Source organism: Myotis davidii, unplaced genomic scaffold (genome assembly GCF_000327345.1).
Source record: "Myotis davidii unplaced genomic scaffold, ASM32734v1 scaffold1255, whole genome shotgun sequence".
Lineage (NCBI taxonomy): Eukaryota > Metazoa > Chordata > Mammalia > Chiroptera > Vespertilionidae > Myotis > Myotis davidii.
This window is the reverse complement of record NW_006286692.1, coordinates 143,189-160,332: the sequence shown is the minus strand read 5'-3', so window position 1 is coordinate 160,332 and position 17,144 is coordinate 143,189. Positions and strand designations below refer to the sequence as shown.

The window sequence follows — 17,144 nt, the reverse complement described above, 5'->3', positions numbered from 1 at the left end:
GAGATCATTTCATTTCTCCTTCTTGTTACTGATTTCTAGTTTCATTTGCAACCTCGTTTCCCAGTGCACGGCTAGAATAGTCCTTCTTCCACGTTCAGTAAACTGTGCTGTCCTTCACCCTTGCGACAAAGCCACAGACATAGGCTTCTGTCATGGCAATGACTTCTCTAATAGTCAAGAAACATGGGTGTGTCGCACAGAACAATGGCTCCCCGAAAAGGTCTATGGGTAATACCCAGACCCTGTGAATATATTACTTTATATGACAAAAGAGATCTAGGAAAAATGATGAACTTAAGACTCTTGATCTTGGAAGATTATCCTAGACTAAGGGCCCAGTGAATGAATTTGTGCACCTTGAAAGGAACTGTGGGCTGCAAGGCTGCAGTGGGCACAGGGGCAGGTCTCAGCCCATTCTCTACACTCCTGCCCAGCCCCTCCCACAGTGGCCACCAGTCCCTTGTCTCTCTGCAGCCTCACTCCCCCCGCCACCACTCCCACACGCTGACAGCGCCGGCCCCACTCGCACCCACTGAGGGCACAGAGAGATTTGGAGGAGCTATTTGGGCCAGCACCAGCAGCAGATGTGTGCAGTGGCTGCTGCCCCGATAACCCCTCATGATCAGGGTGAGGTGGAAAAGCCCCCAGAAGCAATAGGAGCCAGCATCCACCGCTTGCATCTGCTGAGGGTGCCGAGCAATCCAGGCACCAGCAGCCAGTGCGAGTGGCGAGTGGCAGATCCAGCACCAGGAGAGGGTGCAAGCGGGGCCAGCACCAGCAGCAGGTGTGAGCGCTGGGCAGAACTGCAGCACACAGGAGCAAAGAATACTCAGTAACCACCAGAGACTCATCCCAATGACAGCGATCGGCATCCTGCCTTGGCCTGGCAGCCCCGCTCACCTACTCCACCATCCCGCCGAGGCCAATGCCCGCCATGTTCAGCACTCTGCTGCCTTCTTCTGACACCTGCCATGTTCTACACGCACCCCCTGGTGGTCATCACATGTCATAGCAACCGGTTGTTCGGTTGTTCATTTGTTCCACCACTTGGTCTATTTGCATAGTATTCTTTTATTATACAGGCTATTCCAGGTGGGCCCAGTATAACCATAGGAGTCCTTATATAAAAGGTGGCAGAAAGTCTAAGTTAGAGAAGGACAAGTGACAACAGAAGCAAGAACTCGGAATGATAAGAAGACGAGACCCATGAGAAAAGGAATGTGGGCAACTCTACACTTTGGAAAAACACAGGACAGGGCTTCCAGATGACATGCAGCTCAGTTAAAACCCACAAATTGGCCCAATTACATTAATATGGAACTTCTGACTTCCAGAACTATAACATAATTTCTGTTGTTTTAAGACACTTAGATTTTTGTAATTTGTAAAGCAGCATTAGTAAACTAATAGAATGTAGTTATGCATAAGGGAAAAAACACTTTTACTTCTTATTTGAATGACATGTTCATTGTGCGCTGGGGGCTCTGCACATCATGTCATGTACCCAGGCTGATGAAGTTGACCCCATCATGACATGTGTGCCTCCGTAAAAGCCGAATTTGATCTATACAGCTTCTTGCAGTTAAGTGCATATCCCACAAACCACAGCCACTATCTCTGCTCACAAATTAGTGATCTGAAGCTGTGCCAGGGTCCCACCCAGTGGTGAGCTGCAGAAATGTGACTCCTCATGAGGCCAGAAAGTGGACAACCAGGAAACTTGGGGGGCCATGACACTTCCAGAGAGGGATCAGGCTCAAACCCACTCTTTACCACATCACTGATCCTCTCTGGGCCTCCGTGTCCTCATTTGCAATAGGCTCACATTACAGGTTGGTTGTGAGGTTACATGTATGACACATGCAAAGTGCTGGGCTCAAGAACTGCTCAGCGTGTGCACTCAGTCGATGAAAGCTGTTGTTGATAAATACTGACCGAGCCCACAGGCTCCCAGATGGTGAATAAATACCTGCTCTGTGCTTCCCTCCAGGAGGGGCAGGTGAGGAGCTGCAGGTGATTCAGTCTAAGACGTCAGTCTCCATCAGTGCTGGACAGACGGCCACTCTGAGCTGCACTGTGACCTCCCTGACCCCAGTGGGGCCCATCATGTGGTTCAGAGGGACAGGGCCAGGCCGGGAGTTAATCTACAGTCTCAGAGGAGGCCACTCCCCCCGGGTAACAAGGGTTGCAGATGTCACGAAGAGAGACAACTTGGACTTTTCCATCCACATCAGTAACCTCACCCCAGCAGACACAGGGACCTACTACTGTGTGAAGTTCCGGAGAGGAGGTGGTGATGACACGGAGTTCAAGTCTGGAACAGGCACTCAGCTCACCGTGAATGGTGAGTACAGGGGCATCCTTTGTCCCTGGTGTGTGACAACAGTCATTAAAGATGCCCTCAGTTCTATGAACAACAACTAAGAGTCAGGTGCTTATAGTCCTGCTCTGATTCATGGTCTGATTTCACCCCGTCTGCAGACCAGGAAAGCTGAGGCCTGGGGATGTCATGCTATTTGCTCAGCCACCACGGCTGGTCAGTGGTGGGAAAAGTCTGGAACCCCCACTTGTCTGGCTCCCCAGCCCTGGCCTTTCAATCCTGTCAGGCCCTTGGTTGCAGTGATGAGGAGCTAAAGGTCTGAGTGACTTGCCCATCACAAGGCCAGACCTCACCCACCTCCAGGGAGTCCTCCCCTCAATGGGGCTGAGGCTCCTCCTTAGTGACACCCACTGGGCACCTGCTGTGAGCCAGGCTCTGCGCTGGGTGCTGAGGCAGCTGCAAAACAAAGCAGGCAAAGACTCTTCCCCTTGAAGCTTCTTTCTCTTCCCTCCAGTGGGAGAAACTCACTGAGGGCAGGGAGTAGAGAAGGTGCTGCTTTATCTCAGCCTCAGAAACATCACAGGAGAAGGAAATCCTGAGAGGCCCAGACTCACTGTTCACTCCAACAGCCCCGCTGGGAGGAGATGCCCAGAAGTGGGTGATCACTGTAGGTCTATCTGGAACCCCCCTTTCTTCCAGAATCCCAGTCGCTGTAATGCAGCCTCCAAGCAGAGTTGGGTCATCTCAGAATGTCCCTCACCCATGGGGAGGCTCCCCACGTGGGAGACTTAGGGGTCGTCCCATTGAGGCAACACCGTTCTCATTGAGGGTGTTTTACCAGAGGCCCAGGATCCTGAATCCTGGACTGTGAGCACGTGGGGACCTTTACACATCCAGCCTGACTCCCCATGTACATAGGGGCTCCTGAGGTCAAAAGGCAACAGGGGCTTTGCCCAAAGTCACATGGCCAGTGAATGAGATTATTCCAGAGCCCCATCTGATTTTACCAACATTTTCTAGCTTCAGAGACAGACACTCTATCCATCAAAAAGCCTGGTGAATGCAGGCACTGAATTAAAGTTCAGTACAGCACACCAGCACCTCTTATTTTCACTGGTAGCCAGAGCTTCACATGCCCATTACACTCACACTTTGTGGACCAAGGTGACTGGGAACCTCTCCCTGCCTCCAGCCACATCGCCCCAAATCGAGCATCCACATCAGCACCTAGAGCTGCCCCTACTTCAACAGCTGCCTCCCCTCCAGCCTGTGGAGACAGCATCATTCATTCACTGTCTTCTGTTGATGTGAGTTGTTCCCAGCCTTGGGCTATTCACACAGTGACACGGGATACCCTTGTATATGGGTCACCCTACTCAGAGGGAGGCGCCCACGGGAAGTGGCATTGCTAGGACACAGGGTGTGTGCATTTTAATTTGTGTGGGTATTGCCACATTCCCCTCCTAGACATGGTGGCAACAAAGTCTCCCCACAACTCCTGGACACAGGCAGGAAGGTGGCTTATCCGGATTTACATACATTACTAAGTTACCAGACTGTGTCCCTTGCCGAGGCCATCACAGGTGTCAGTGGCTCCATCACCACTCAGATCTGCTGCCTCTTGGTAGAGAGCTCCTGCCCCTTCCTGAGCTACTTGCCCAGGTGATGCCCTGACTGAGAATGAAGGAGGTGGGAGAAGTCAGGGGTCATGTCTTCATGGTGGCATTTACTCCTATAGACAGTGCTGCGAGGGAGGGCCATCTGTTGCCCCTTAATTAGATGACACTGATGCTCAAAGAGGGAACCCAAATGAGCAGGAAGGGGAGCTAAGACTTAAACCTAAAGCAGCAATAACAAAGCCCCTGCTCGCCACAATCCTACGCTGTGCTTGTCAAAATATAGAGAAAGCTCTAACACTTTTCTTAGAATCATGCATTTTTATGTTCCTCTGAAAAAAAAATTTTTTAAAAGGGTCCTCAGTGGAGGCAGGTCTAGCTTTCCAACTGAGAGGAGACAGACCCTCAAATGTCCCATGATAAGGCCTGAAACTATTCCTACAGGACATGGCTCTCCTATGGGAGCATCCAGGAGGCCTTCCCTTCTTACATCCAGCCTGACTCCCCATGTACATAGGGGCGCCTGAGGTCAAAAGGCAACAGGGGCTTTGCACAAAGTCACATGGCCAGTGAATGAGGAGATTATTCCAGAGCCCCATCTGATTTTACCAACATTTTCTAGCTTCAGAGACAGACACTCTATCCATCAAAATCAGGATTTACACCAAGCAATATTTTTTTACATTGTTAACTACCCTAACCCCTAATTACATTTTAAGTAGAGATGAGCTCTCCCTACCTCTAGCCACATCGCCCCAAATCAAGCATCCACATCTGCACCTAGAGCTGCCCCTCCTTCAAGAGCTGCCTCCCCTCCAGCCTGTGGAGACAGCATCGTTCATTCACTGTCTTCTGTTGGTGGATGTGAGTTGTTCTCAGCCTTGGGCTATTCACACAGTGACAGTGGGGATACCTTTGTGCATGTGTCATCCTACTCAACAGGGAGGTGCCCACGGAAAGTGGCATTGCTAGGACACAGTGTGTGTGCATTTTAATTTGTGTGGGTATTACCACATTCCCTCTTAGACATGGTGGCAGTGGGGTCTCCCCACAACTCCTGGACACAGGCAGGGAAGGTGGCTTAGCCCCGAATTTTCAGGTATTACAACAGTTCCCAATGGTGTGTCCCTTGCCTAGGCCATCACAGGTGTCAGTGGCTCTGTTTCTGATCTGCTGCCTCCTGGTAGAGAGCTCGTTCCCCTTCCCCCTCTGCCTGCTCAGCGAGGCCCTGGCTGAGAAAGCAGGCGGTGGGAGCGGTCAGGAGCCTGTCTTCCTCACGGCATTTCTCTGACAGCCAGCGCGGTGGCAGGGGCTCTCTGATGGCCCTTTTGAGAGATGAGGACGCTGAAGCTCAGAGGAGGACCTAACTGACAAGCAGGTACAGCAGCTAAGATTGAACCCCGAGCGGCCTCACAGCCCTGCTTTTTGCCACGCCCCACTGTGCTTGTCAGAGTGTGGAGAACACTCCAGACCTCTCTTTTTAAAATCTTGAATTGTTCTGTTCTTCATCAAGAAGCGTTTTACAAAAAGGTCCTGTGAAAGGCAGGTCAGCTTCACAACCCACATCAACATGTACACAGCTGTCTCGCGATGGGCTGACCCTGTTCCCAACCACATGGCTCAGCATAGAGAAGCATCCAGGAGGCCTTCCCTCTTTTGTGGAGCTGCCTGGCACAGTGGCCTGGACAGAGCAGAGAGGGGTCGCTGAACCCCAGCACCGCCGAGGTCAGCATCCCTGTCTCTGCAGACTGAGGGTGAGGAGGGGGCATTTCCTAGAGGGCCCTGCGGCCCCAGTGAGCAGGAGCTCATATTCTAGACTCACTGTCAGGAGCCCTTTCTCCCATTTGTTGCTGCAGGGCCCCCGGCCTGGACACTGGAGGGCACTCCTCCCTGGATCAGGTGGTGGTCAGGGTCAGGCTCCTGAAGATGGGCACTGGCTCTGCTGATGGATGTGAATACCTGGGAGGCCACAGGAAATACCCGTAGGGACAGTCGTGGCCAAAGGGATAGTCCCTTCCTTTCTCTCAGTTTTAGTTTTCTCATCTCTTAAATGGTGATGATCATGAACTCCTTTTAGGAGAGTAGAAAGGATTTGAGGTGCTCCGTCTGAATCACCCAGCACAGAGTTACACCCCCAAATCAGGGTGTTATGTCAGTGTCATGACCCAGTTAACTTGGCTCGGCTGCAGCTCCTCACCTGAGAATTGTGTAGGATAACGTAATACTAATAAAATCACTGATTAATCAAATATTGATGATATAATCCAATCTGCCTTTATAGAATGTTTTCAGATGAGCCTATTGAGAGGACAGACCCTCACTGAGCCACGGCATTGTCATCCCACAGCTGTGTGCTCTGGGCAAGTCTCTGTTTCCCCCAAGTCCTCAGTTTCCCCACTTGATGAAGAAGATAATCATCACTCCATTCATTAGTCTGTAAGGATTGGAGACCAGCTATGAACAGCCAGTGCACAAAAATGAGACTGACCAGGAATTCTGTCCCTGGGCCCAGACTGTGGGAAATCATCTGGAGGGAGAAAAGTTGACTTTGAACGCAGGCCTGGAGTTGCTTGTCAGCCCTGCCCCTCACTCAGAGTTCACCTCTGGAACATGAGTATCCTCCTTTGTAAGATGAGGACAATGACATTCTCTCCCAGCATTAATAGAAGGATAACACACAGTATATGGAAGGTTTGACAGTGCCACATGCTTGTGGTTAGTGGTGAGAGTCACAGTCATGTTCATTGTTATATTTTTACAGCCAAACCCTCTCGCCCTGTGGTGTCGGGCCCCACGGGCAGGTCGCCGCCTGGGCAGACAGTGAGCTTCACCTGCCAGTCCCACGGCTTCTCCCCCAGAGACATCACCCTGAAATGGTTCAAGGATGGGAATGAGCTCCCAGCCTCCCAGACCATCGTGCACCCAGAGGGAGACAGCCCTCCCTACAGCGTCTCCAGCACAGCCAGGGTGCGGCTGGCCCTGGGGGATGTCCGCTCCCAGGTCATCTGCCAGGTGGCCCATGACACCCTAGAGGGGGACCCTCCTCTTCGTGGGACTGCCAAGTTGTCTGAGGCCATCCGAGGTAGAGCCCCTCACACCCAGCCCAAGCCACACCTGGCCCCTGTCCTCCCAGCCTGCTCCTCCCTCTGCTCTTTGCTCCAGAGTTTTTTCCTGGAATCTAATTTCTGACAATCCTTCCCTTCACCAGGCACCTAGATGTGCTCATCACTCACCATGTCTAATGGCAGCTGTCAGGTGAACACCCACCACTGTACTTGGTAGTTTTATCTACTTTACCAATAGCAACGCCAATAACTGAGCACCTACTAGAAGCCAAGTCCTATGTGCTTGGCAATTTCATTTATTTTTCTACAGTTATAATGTCCCACTGCATGCGGGCTGTGCTTGTTTAATGGTGTCAGAGAAACAGAAGAACGTCACCTGCCTGGTGAGGAACTTCTACCCCCGGCGCCTACAGCTGACCTGGCTGGAGAACGGGAACACGTCCCGAACAGAAACGGCCCGGACCCTCGTAGAGAACAAGGATGGGACCTTCAGCTGGAGGAGCTGGCTCCTCGTGAATCTGTCTGCCCACAGGGAGGATGCGATGCTCACCTGCCAGGTGGAGCACGATGGGCAGCCGGCCATCACCAAAACCATCACCGTGGCGGCCCCTGCTCACCAGAAGGACCCAGATGAACCCTCTGGTGAGGCCCCCACTTTAACTGACCTGGCTCTGAATAAATTTTATACTTTTACTGTTATAAGGAGTAATTCATGCTTATTACAGAACAACCTAGAAGTCTATAGATAGAAAGTGACATTTTGATGTGAGCTCTCCTCCCCAAACCCCACACTCCATAGTCAACACTGGTAAGAGTTTGGTAGATACTTATAGATCTTTTAACATCAATAAACATTAAAGAAAGAGAGAGGGAGACCACCCTGTTCACAGTGTCCTGCCTCTTGCTTTCTTCACCTGACAGTCACCACGTTCACCGGCCACGTCAGCCCCTGCCTCCTCCAGCTCTTTCTAACCCCATTCCCATCTCCATTCCATCCTTGTCGTTCTCAACTGGACCAGGCACCCAGGTGGCATTGAATGGTCACAGCATGGGCCCCTGTTGTCCCCTATTTATGACAGTGAAACAGCAATCATAACAACTGCTCACTGAACAATTCCTACATGCACATTTCAGTCCTTTAAGATCTTTGTTGCAAATTTCAGTCCTTTAAGATCTTTGTTCCGTCACCCATGTTAGGAGTTTGGAGTTTTGCAGAAGGGACTCTGGGAGCAATGGAGGGGTGTTGGGAAGACCTCTTGTCGTAACACCAAATAACTGGGCTAAACTAATTGGGGTAATCTGAGTCTCAGAGGGCAGGCCCTACCAGCCTATAAAACACGTATAGGATAGAGACATGTTCCTGCTCAGGTGGGCATTGCCCATGGGCCTAGAGCAGGGGTGAGCAAACTTTTTGACTCGAGGGCCACAATGGGTTCTTAAACTGGACCGGAGGGCCGGAACAAAAGCATGGATGGAGTGTTTGTGTGAAATAATATAAATTCAAAGTAAACATCATTACATAAAAGGGTACGGTCTTTTTTTTCAATCGTTTTATTCATTTCAAACCAGCCGGATCCGGCCCGCGGGCTGTAGTTTGCCCACGGCTGGCCTAGAGAGTCCCCTTTTCTATGAACAAAACATGTCTTATTTCTCTCTCATGTAACATCAGGAAGGGGTTGGGTCAGTTTTCTAAGAGTCTTTACTCTAGAAGACCTTTCAAAGGCCACATTCTGCCCAACAAGTCCTATGCTGTTGTCCTCATCTGCTGGGTCCATACTGGGTCACCAAGTGTCCATGTCCCTGCCTGCTGCAAAGTAAACACAAAAGGAAAGGACAATTTCCCTTAAAAGAAGAGATATATAGAAGTTGCATAAATGTGCCCACTCATAACTTAGTTGTGTGTGCATATCTGGTTACAAGTAAAGTCCATAATTGTGCTGTCAGAGGATTAAAGACATTGGTTTTTCTACAAAACCAATACCTTCACACACAATAAAATTAACAGTAATTCCCTAATATCATCTAAAGTAGTGCACATACTGAAACTCCCAAATTTCTTTAGCTGTTTCTTTGTGTTCCAAAATTGGTTTCAATTCAAATATAAATACTTGGTAAAATCTTTCTGTGAAACTATGTAGGCCTTGAAAAGTCTTTGGGGGAATTGTCCATTGTAATTCAACTTCCTTAGTAATTTAGAGCTATACACATTATTCATTTCATATTAAGCGAATTGGGGTAGGTTGTGCTTTCTGAGGAAGTTGTCAAATGTCTGCCTGTAGAGTTGGTCATAATACTCCCTCATTATCCTTTTGATGTCTATATGATGTGTAGCGATATCATGTTTCATTCCTGACATTGGAAATGTGTTATGTCTTTCTTATTCTTTATCAAGCTTGCTGGAAGTTTTGCATTGTGTTGATGTTTTCAATGAACTTACTTTTTCTTTTATTGATTTTCTCCATTAGTTCTCTGTCTTCCATTTCATTGATATTACTTATCCTTTCTCTATGTTTTCATTCTATTTGCTTTGTGTTGGTTTCATTCTTCCTATTCTAGTTTCCTGAGGTGGAAAGTGAGATTACTGATTTCAAACATTTTGTGTCTTCTAATGCCACACCTGAGTTGCCCCTTGACCTTGAGAGTTAGGACAGTGCAACCTATGATGCCTAATGCCAGGGTTCCCCCTCCAGTCCTCAGGTCCTGAGCCAGAGCCTCTCCTTCCACCTCTCACAGCCCTCCTATGCTTGTCCCAGCTGCCATCTCTAGGGGTCAGAGTTGTTCTGAACAGGAAGAGCAGGTGAGGGGAGTCTCTGGCATCTTGTCTGGGCCACCTTGGGTTTGCATTTTAGTTTCTGTCCATTTCTGAGGCTCAGACCATAGCTGTTAATTACTTCCTGCAGCTCTCAGCGTGCCTGACCCAGCACACCTGCTAAGCACTGAGGCTGGAAATGGATTTTGGGCTTCTCTAGGTTGATGATCTGGAGCAAAGTGCAAGATGCCCATGTGACCCTCTGCATTGGGATGCCACAGCCTATCCCAGCGTCTGGTGGTTCAGGCCACTGCAGACCTGGCCAATGAGCTTGGCTTGAGGATGTACAGCATTTTGATCATTTTCATGGTCTGGGCTGTTTTACAATATTTCTAGGTGAATGAACCTCCCTTCCGTCAGGATAGCATAATCCACATACGTTAACGCAGACTTATGTTGTATGCTTGCTTTCAATAGTGGGAGAAATATTCTGAGTTCTCAGATGTTTCAGTTCTTTTAGTCTTTTAGAACTCTAAACTCCCTCCCCACCATTTCCTTTTCTTTTCAACACTTCTTTGCCACAAGGCACTTTTCCTCCTTTTTTTCCCTTTCCCACAGAAGGAGTGCACTTTAAATTGTGCCTGTTCTTTCCATCTCATTTGTCCTTTTATTTTTTTAAAATATATTTTATTGGTTTTTTACCGAGAGGAAGGGAGAGGGATAGAGAGTTAAAAACATCTATGAGAGAGAAATATCGATCAGCTGCCTCCTGAACACCCCCTACTGGGGATGTGCCCACAACCAAGGTACATGTCCTTAACCGGGATCGAACCTGGGACCCTTCAGTCCACAGACCGATGCTCTATCCACTGAGCAAAACCAATCAGGGCTCATTTGTTCTTTTAAAATGTCCCTGCCTTGCCCAGCCTCGGTGGCTCAGTGGTTGAGCATCAACCAATACACCAGAGGTCATGGTTGGATTCCTGGTCAGGGTACATGACTGGTTTGCAGGCTCGATCCCCAATAGGGGGTGTACAGGAGGTAGCCAATCAATGATTCTCTCTCATTATAGATGTTTCTATCTCTCTCTCTCTATCTTGCTCTCCCTTCCTCTCTAAAATACATAAAAATATATTGAAATCCTATATAGTAAAAGCATAGTATGCAAATTTTCCCCTCAACCCGGAGTACGTCTGGAAGTTTGACAAGGGGGTAGGGCTACTGGGAGAAGGGAGGGAGTCCCCTGCCAGAAGCCGCTAGGGCCCCCTACCAGTGCACAAATTTCATGCACTAGGCCTCTAGGGTATATATAAAACAAAATGATCCTGCCTCCTTGGATGAGGTTCCTATGACCACTGAAATACATTACCACACATTTAGTGCCTTAAAACAACACAAGTTTATTGTCTTACATCTCCAGAGACCAGAGGTCTACCATGGGTTGGCAGGACTGGGTTCCTTCTGGCTTTAGCAGAGAATCCATTTCCTCACCTTTTCCAGCCCCCAGAGGTGGCCCACACTCCTGGGCTGAGGGCCACCTCACTCTGAGCTCTGCTTCTATCATCACGGCTCCTTCTCCGACTCTCCTCACTGCCGCTTGCACTGAGTCAGATCTTTGTGAGTGAAAATGGCCCTGCTTGGAAAATCCAAGACAATGTCATTTCAATTCTTAACTTAATCAGTATGACTAGTTCCTTCTTCCAGGAAATGCAACATTTTCACAGACTACGGGGATTCAGAGGCAACATTTCGAACAGGCACACTTTAACCTTTTCCAGTGACCTATGTCCTGACCTGCGGACACTTCTCAATGTGTCAGATGCAGGATGCATTGAGTGTTGGTGGTGGCAATGTTCCCAAATAGCCCTCAGGCACCTTTGCCAGCTGCCCTTCTCCTCGTGGCTGAGTGAGGTGGGGTGGCAGCCTCCTGGCAGAGTGTGCACTAGGATTTGCTGGTTTTTCGGTTTTGACTCTTAACTATCTTGATGTTTCTCATTTTTCTTTTCTAGTAACAGGGAGAGCCAGTTGTGTGTGGAATTTCATTTCCCTTTTGTGCTTTTCCTTGGGTTTGGAGAGGCCCTATTTGGAGACCAGTAGCTGTGCTGCTGCCATTGTCCTCAGCAGCCATAGGGGACAGAAGACTGTGAGCACAATAGCCCATAGGTCCCTCTCTCAGGGTCCCTTCTTTCTTCATCAGGCGTCACCCTTGCTGAGCAGGCCCTTTGACCTGGAGAACTCAACCTCCTCTCTAGCTCTGCTATGCCCAGAATTATGTCCTTGGCCCACATCTCAGCTTTTTCTGCCCTCTGCCTCTTGAAGAAAAGAATCTGCGATGCCGTCAAGAACTCTGGTGGCTCACACTTAACTTTTACCTTGTAATTAATCACACTTAACTTCTCGTTGTTTTTCTCCAAATTACTGATGTCCCATCAACAGCGATCCAATCTTATAGTTGTTATGATAACCATTTGCCGACTCCTTTTAAAATTCTTAAGGTCTGTGTATTACCTCTACAGAGAACTGGCCAGAAGAATAGGCTCTGAGAGCTGTGCAAATGAAGGATAGGTTGCTGAGCCTTTAGGCTCCCAGTCCAGCCAGTCCTCTGCCACGGTCTGCCCGCTAGGAGAGGTGCAAACGTGGCAATGTCTCTCGTCCACTGGGGGGATGTCCCAGAGAGCCTCTCAGTTGAAGACTGCCGTTCTCCAACACCCCACAGGAAATATGGCGCGGCCTCCAGTGCCCTTACAAGGATTATTTATTTATGAGAAACCTTTGTAATTTCCTTATTTTTTTAATTTTAATAACAAAAACTTCTTGTAAACCTGCAGATCCGCATTTCTGTGTCCAAGAGAAAGGTATCAGCTGACATGGGGACTGGTTCAGGGTGGGCTGGGTGGAGTTGGCATCTCTCCCAAACTTGTGACCCCATTTTGTTGACTCACGAGGGAGCTTTTGAGGCAGCTGGTCTTGTGAGGCCAGGCCACTGTGGGTTCTCCCTCAGCTTCTGAGAACATGGGGTCACCCAGCCTTGTCTGGGGCGCCATCTAGGTCTGCCCTGTGACCCTCTCACTGAGAAGCCTGTCTCTACTCCTCTCAGATTCCCTGTTCCCTTTCATCACTATGTCTCCATGGGGTGGACTTGTCCTCATCAATAAGGAAAAGGCTCAGTGTCATTCGATGGAAAAAAGGATGTATTTTTCTAGCTTTGAATCTGCACTAATCTGAGCCCTTGTTAACTTTCTGAGCCTCAGTTTCCTCATCGTAATGAGAATAATACTACCTGCCCCATAGGGTGTGAGGACCAAGTCAGTACATCAGGCGCCACACTATGGGTCACTGAGTACACATTCCGCCCACCACCTCCGTCAAGGAGGACGACTCTGGCAGCCTACTAACAGGGTCACTGAGGATAAAGAACCTCTTTACCTGATTGCTGCCTCAAGCATGAGCCCATAAGAGCTTCAAACCTTCAGAGTGGTCATGGGTGTTGGTAGCCTCAGATGGAGTGAGTAGAAGACTCTGGAATGGTCTCCTCTAATGGCTTCCACTGTCCCTTGATTTGCAGGCCCAGCACTATCTACTCAGGTCTTCTTGGCTGTCCTCCTCGGCCTCCTAGGCTGCAAGGTGCTGCTGATGGTTGGTGTCTCTGCCACCTATGTCCACAGGCAGCGGAGAGCCTGCGGGGTGCCCTGGGGACCACATCTAGTTGAATTGATCGCCTGGGCTCCTTGGGCAGAAGGAACCCACGCTCACAGTAATGCTGAGAAGCCCCGGTCAGCTGCTCTGATGGCTATTCCCAGTCTGACGCTCTGTGGGACAGAGGGGAGGGGTGGGGGAGGAGGACCAGGACCTGGGAGGAGGACTAGGGGCAGAGTCCAATACCAGGGGCCGCGTGTGCTCTAATGACCCGCATTCCTGGAGAAAGACAGCCCAGGACATAGGAGACACGCAGGGAACTTTCCTGGAATGATGAGCAGGTAATTAAAGGCGGACACATTTCCCACAGCTCCTTCCTTTCTCCGCTGTTACATGCCACTCTCAGCTCTGCTGCCTCCTTTTTTTCCACGAAGGGCCAGCCCAAGAAAAAAGTTGACTAGAAGCTTCTATGGACTCTGCTCCAAATGCCTCCCCCGACCCAGAACTGCTGCCCACAGGCTCCTGCTCCTTCTCGTGGCCCCTGATGCCCCAGAGCTGGGTCTTCACGCAGGCTACTCTCAGACACACAGAACCCAAATGATCGCAGCTCCGCTATCCCATACACATGACTTAGATGGGATAGGAATGGGAAACGGGATGCTAGGAATTGAGGGCATTGAAGAGACGGTGACCTCAAGTGCAATCAGACCTTCAGGAGTCACCACTGACCTAGAAGCTGGAGGAAGAGAAAGCAATACTATGACCAAGTTCTGCAATTTGATAGTTTCCTACTCACATTAACTTAGCCATTGGTTAAATAATGGGTGTGCCTTTAAGAACTCTTTGTGGTTGCCTTTTAAGGATGTTATGTAGCTAAGGTACAGTGCTTTCAGGTAAGTTGAGGATTCCTGAAATATTTCAACTGGGGCAGGGGGCAGCCCTGTGTCCTGGCTGTACCAGTCTGAGGTTGTTCTTGTTGAGCTGAAGAAAGAAGAGGCAAGAGGATCTTCATTCAAATGCCACACACTCTCACTCTTCATGCCTGTCTCAGTAGATTTTCTCAGTATGGTTTTTTTTTCATGTATTGTAAAAAAAAAGTTCCTCTTAAAACACACACACACATGCACACACACAATTCCAAATTATCACTGTTTAGTATTATGTATAGAGATATTAAGTAATTTTTCATAATAGGTACTCAATATAGCTTGAATAAATAAAGAAATTAAGTATTTTCTTTCTGTTTTCTTGGTATTAAAATATGCTTTCTTCTGTGGAATGGCCTTTTCACTAACTGGTAGCTGATATGAAAATTATTTTTTCTTTCTTTTTCTTTTCTTTCTTTTTTTTTTTGTTAATCCTCACTAGGGGATATTTTTTTCATTGATATTTTTTAGAGATAGTGAAAGAAAAAAAAGGAGGAAGGGAGAGAGAGAGAGAAAGAGAGTTGTGAGAGAGACACCAATTGGTTGCCTCAAGCCCCACTCAGGGCTAGGGATTAAATCTGAAGCCCAGGTACATGTATTTGAGCAGAAATAGAACCCAAGACCCTTCTGTGCTCAGGCCAACACTCTAACCACTGAGAAATACTGGCCAGGGCTGAAAATTATTTTTCTTAATAAATATAGTATATAATTGTTTTACAAAATTTTTTTTACCTAGAATGACTAAGTGTAGAATCTCTGGATCAGACAACCCATTAAGACCACACAATCACTCACCAGACACTGAGTGAGATGTGCTCAAAGTCCTTTAGACAAATCGCAGGGGAGAAGTTCCGCTCTGAGGTCTTATAGGCATAGAAACATGGGTTCAGATACTAGAAAACACATACCAGCTACGTGAGCTTGAGCAACTCACTAACACTCTCTGAGCCAATTTCCTCCCCTGTGTGATGGGAAGCATGCTACCCCAAAGAATTGTGGGGCTTGAGAGGAGAGAGACATCTATGAGCACACACAGGGTCTGGAACAAGACTGTGTGATACAGACCCTTTTCTTCCTTTGCTCATTGGAACTTTCGCCCTCCGTGGTTTCCAGCTCGGTTAAAGTAATCACACCGAAAGCTTTTCCAGGGGCCTGGCTGCCTGAACACATTCTCAGACTTTTCTGGGGAAAATTACTCCACTTGTAGCCCAGCACCTGGATCCACTAATCTATTGGAAGAAGCAAGATCCACATTTGCTTCAGAGTTGGGCACATGCTTGCTAGCATGGGCAGAAACTGGAACAAACCCTAATGTAATGAAAACCAATCCCTAATATAAACCACTCCTAACAGTTGTTGTTCTTGTTGTTTTCAGAAGAGAACAGCAAGACGCCCCACAGTGCCTAAGGACCACCGGGTCAGACTGCTCCCAGAGCCATGCAAAGATGCAGAAAGCCAATTAATGACTCCACCAACCCCGATGGATGGCCGAAACCAAAATTTGCCCTTTGCCAGAAACTGTGTGCAGATGCAGGGGGCTCAGGAATTTTCACTTGGCTGGGCACCTAGATCTCACCCAATCTGACCCCACCCTCCAGGAACGCCTTTATACCTTCTGTCACCTTTCCCATTCCTTACCTTAGGTGACTTAGTTTCAACATGGTCCAATTAAGACCCCTGATTATAATGAACACATATGCAAATTTCTCCCTCTCATTAAATTTGCTCTGAGTCTGTAGTCCAGGGCGTGGGAGGAGACGGATCTGAGCCCTGTCTCTGTCTCCTAGTTTGGCAACTGGACGAATACATCTTTTCTCTATGAAACGCTCTTGCCTCAGACTAGGCTTCTCTCTGAGCATTGGGCATCGAAATCACTGACTGTGTTGCTACATCATGACCTGAGAAAAATAAGGTCCTTTTTCTTTAAAGCAAAACCAATCTGGTTCTATATATTGACTTAGGAGACACCTGACCTCAACTTTGCCCCACAGACTTACTGAAACTACAGCTACTAAATGCACAATCCCTGAGAAAGAAACCCAGAAACCGGCTGAGCAACTCTCAGACCTTGGACACACACACCAAAATCACATCCTAAGCAAATAAAAAAGATGAGACAACCTCAGGCTGTTACCTGACACAATATCTCCATAAACCCCACACCTGGCACAGTGACATATAATTGGGGGTGACACACAACTCCCAGCTTCTCCTTGAGGAGTGGGATTCAGACCCAACATTGAACTCCCCAAATTGTAAACTTCCCCGTGAGGGATGAGCCTCCAGATAAAGTATGTCTGAGAGCCAACAGGACTTGGGTCCACAAGGTCCAAGGACAACAGCAAAGCAGCAGTTCTCAGTGGCCTGTGTGGACTCCCTGTCGCTACCCCCCAGGTCTCACCGGGAGGCAGCAGAGAGAAATGCCCAGGGCCCAGTCTTTCCCTGAAAGAGGCCTATTTGCTTCTCATAAAGGTTGCAGCTGAGGGCCAGCTTCTCATCTAACACACGGCAGGAGCCAACCATCCTCTCCAGAGATCAGAGAGCTGAGAGGGTGTCAGGTCCACATGCTCCTCTGTGGCCCCCAGGTGGCTGGTGCCTCCCTGAGAGCAGCTTGTGCACAGGGTGAGAGCCCTGACTTGCAGCTGCTGCTCAGGAGACACTCCCCTTGATTGCCTGGCTCTTGCGGCCAGTGGGGCTTGTGTTAGTGGGGCCCACGGGATTGTAGAAAACAAAAAGCCAGTTCTTCCCTGGCTATTCCCAAGAGCTTAGCTCCCACCTCCCAGCCTTTCCTGATAGAGGTCTACATTCATACTTAAACGCTACTGCCTGAGG

At 48.7% G+C, this 17,144-nt stretch overlaps 1 protein-coding gene across 1 annotated transcript in view; it reads left to right on the top strand.

The window, feature by feature from the left end:
* Positions 1-17,144, top strand: part of LOC102759557 — a 37,946-nt gene that overhangs the window by 9,489 nt on the left and 11,313 nt on the right. Inside the window, exons 2-5 of the mRNA XM_015560595.1 lie at positions 1,991-2,344; positions 6,698-7,016; positions 7,318-7,643; positions 13,316-13,429. Of these exons, the coding sequence (XP_015416081.1) occupies positions 1,991-2,344; positions 6,698-7,016; positions 7,318-7,643; positions 13,316-13,429 (1,113 nt within the window). The remainder of the gene's footprint in view (positions 1-1,990; positions 2,345-6,697; positions 7,017-7,317; positions 7,644-13,315; positions 13,430-17,144) is intronic.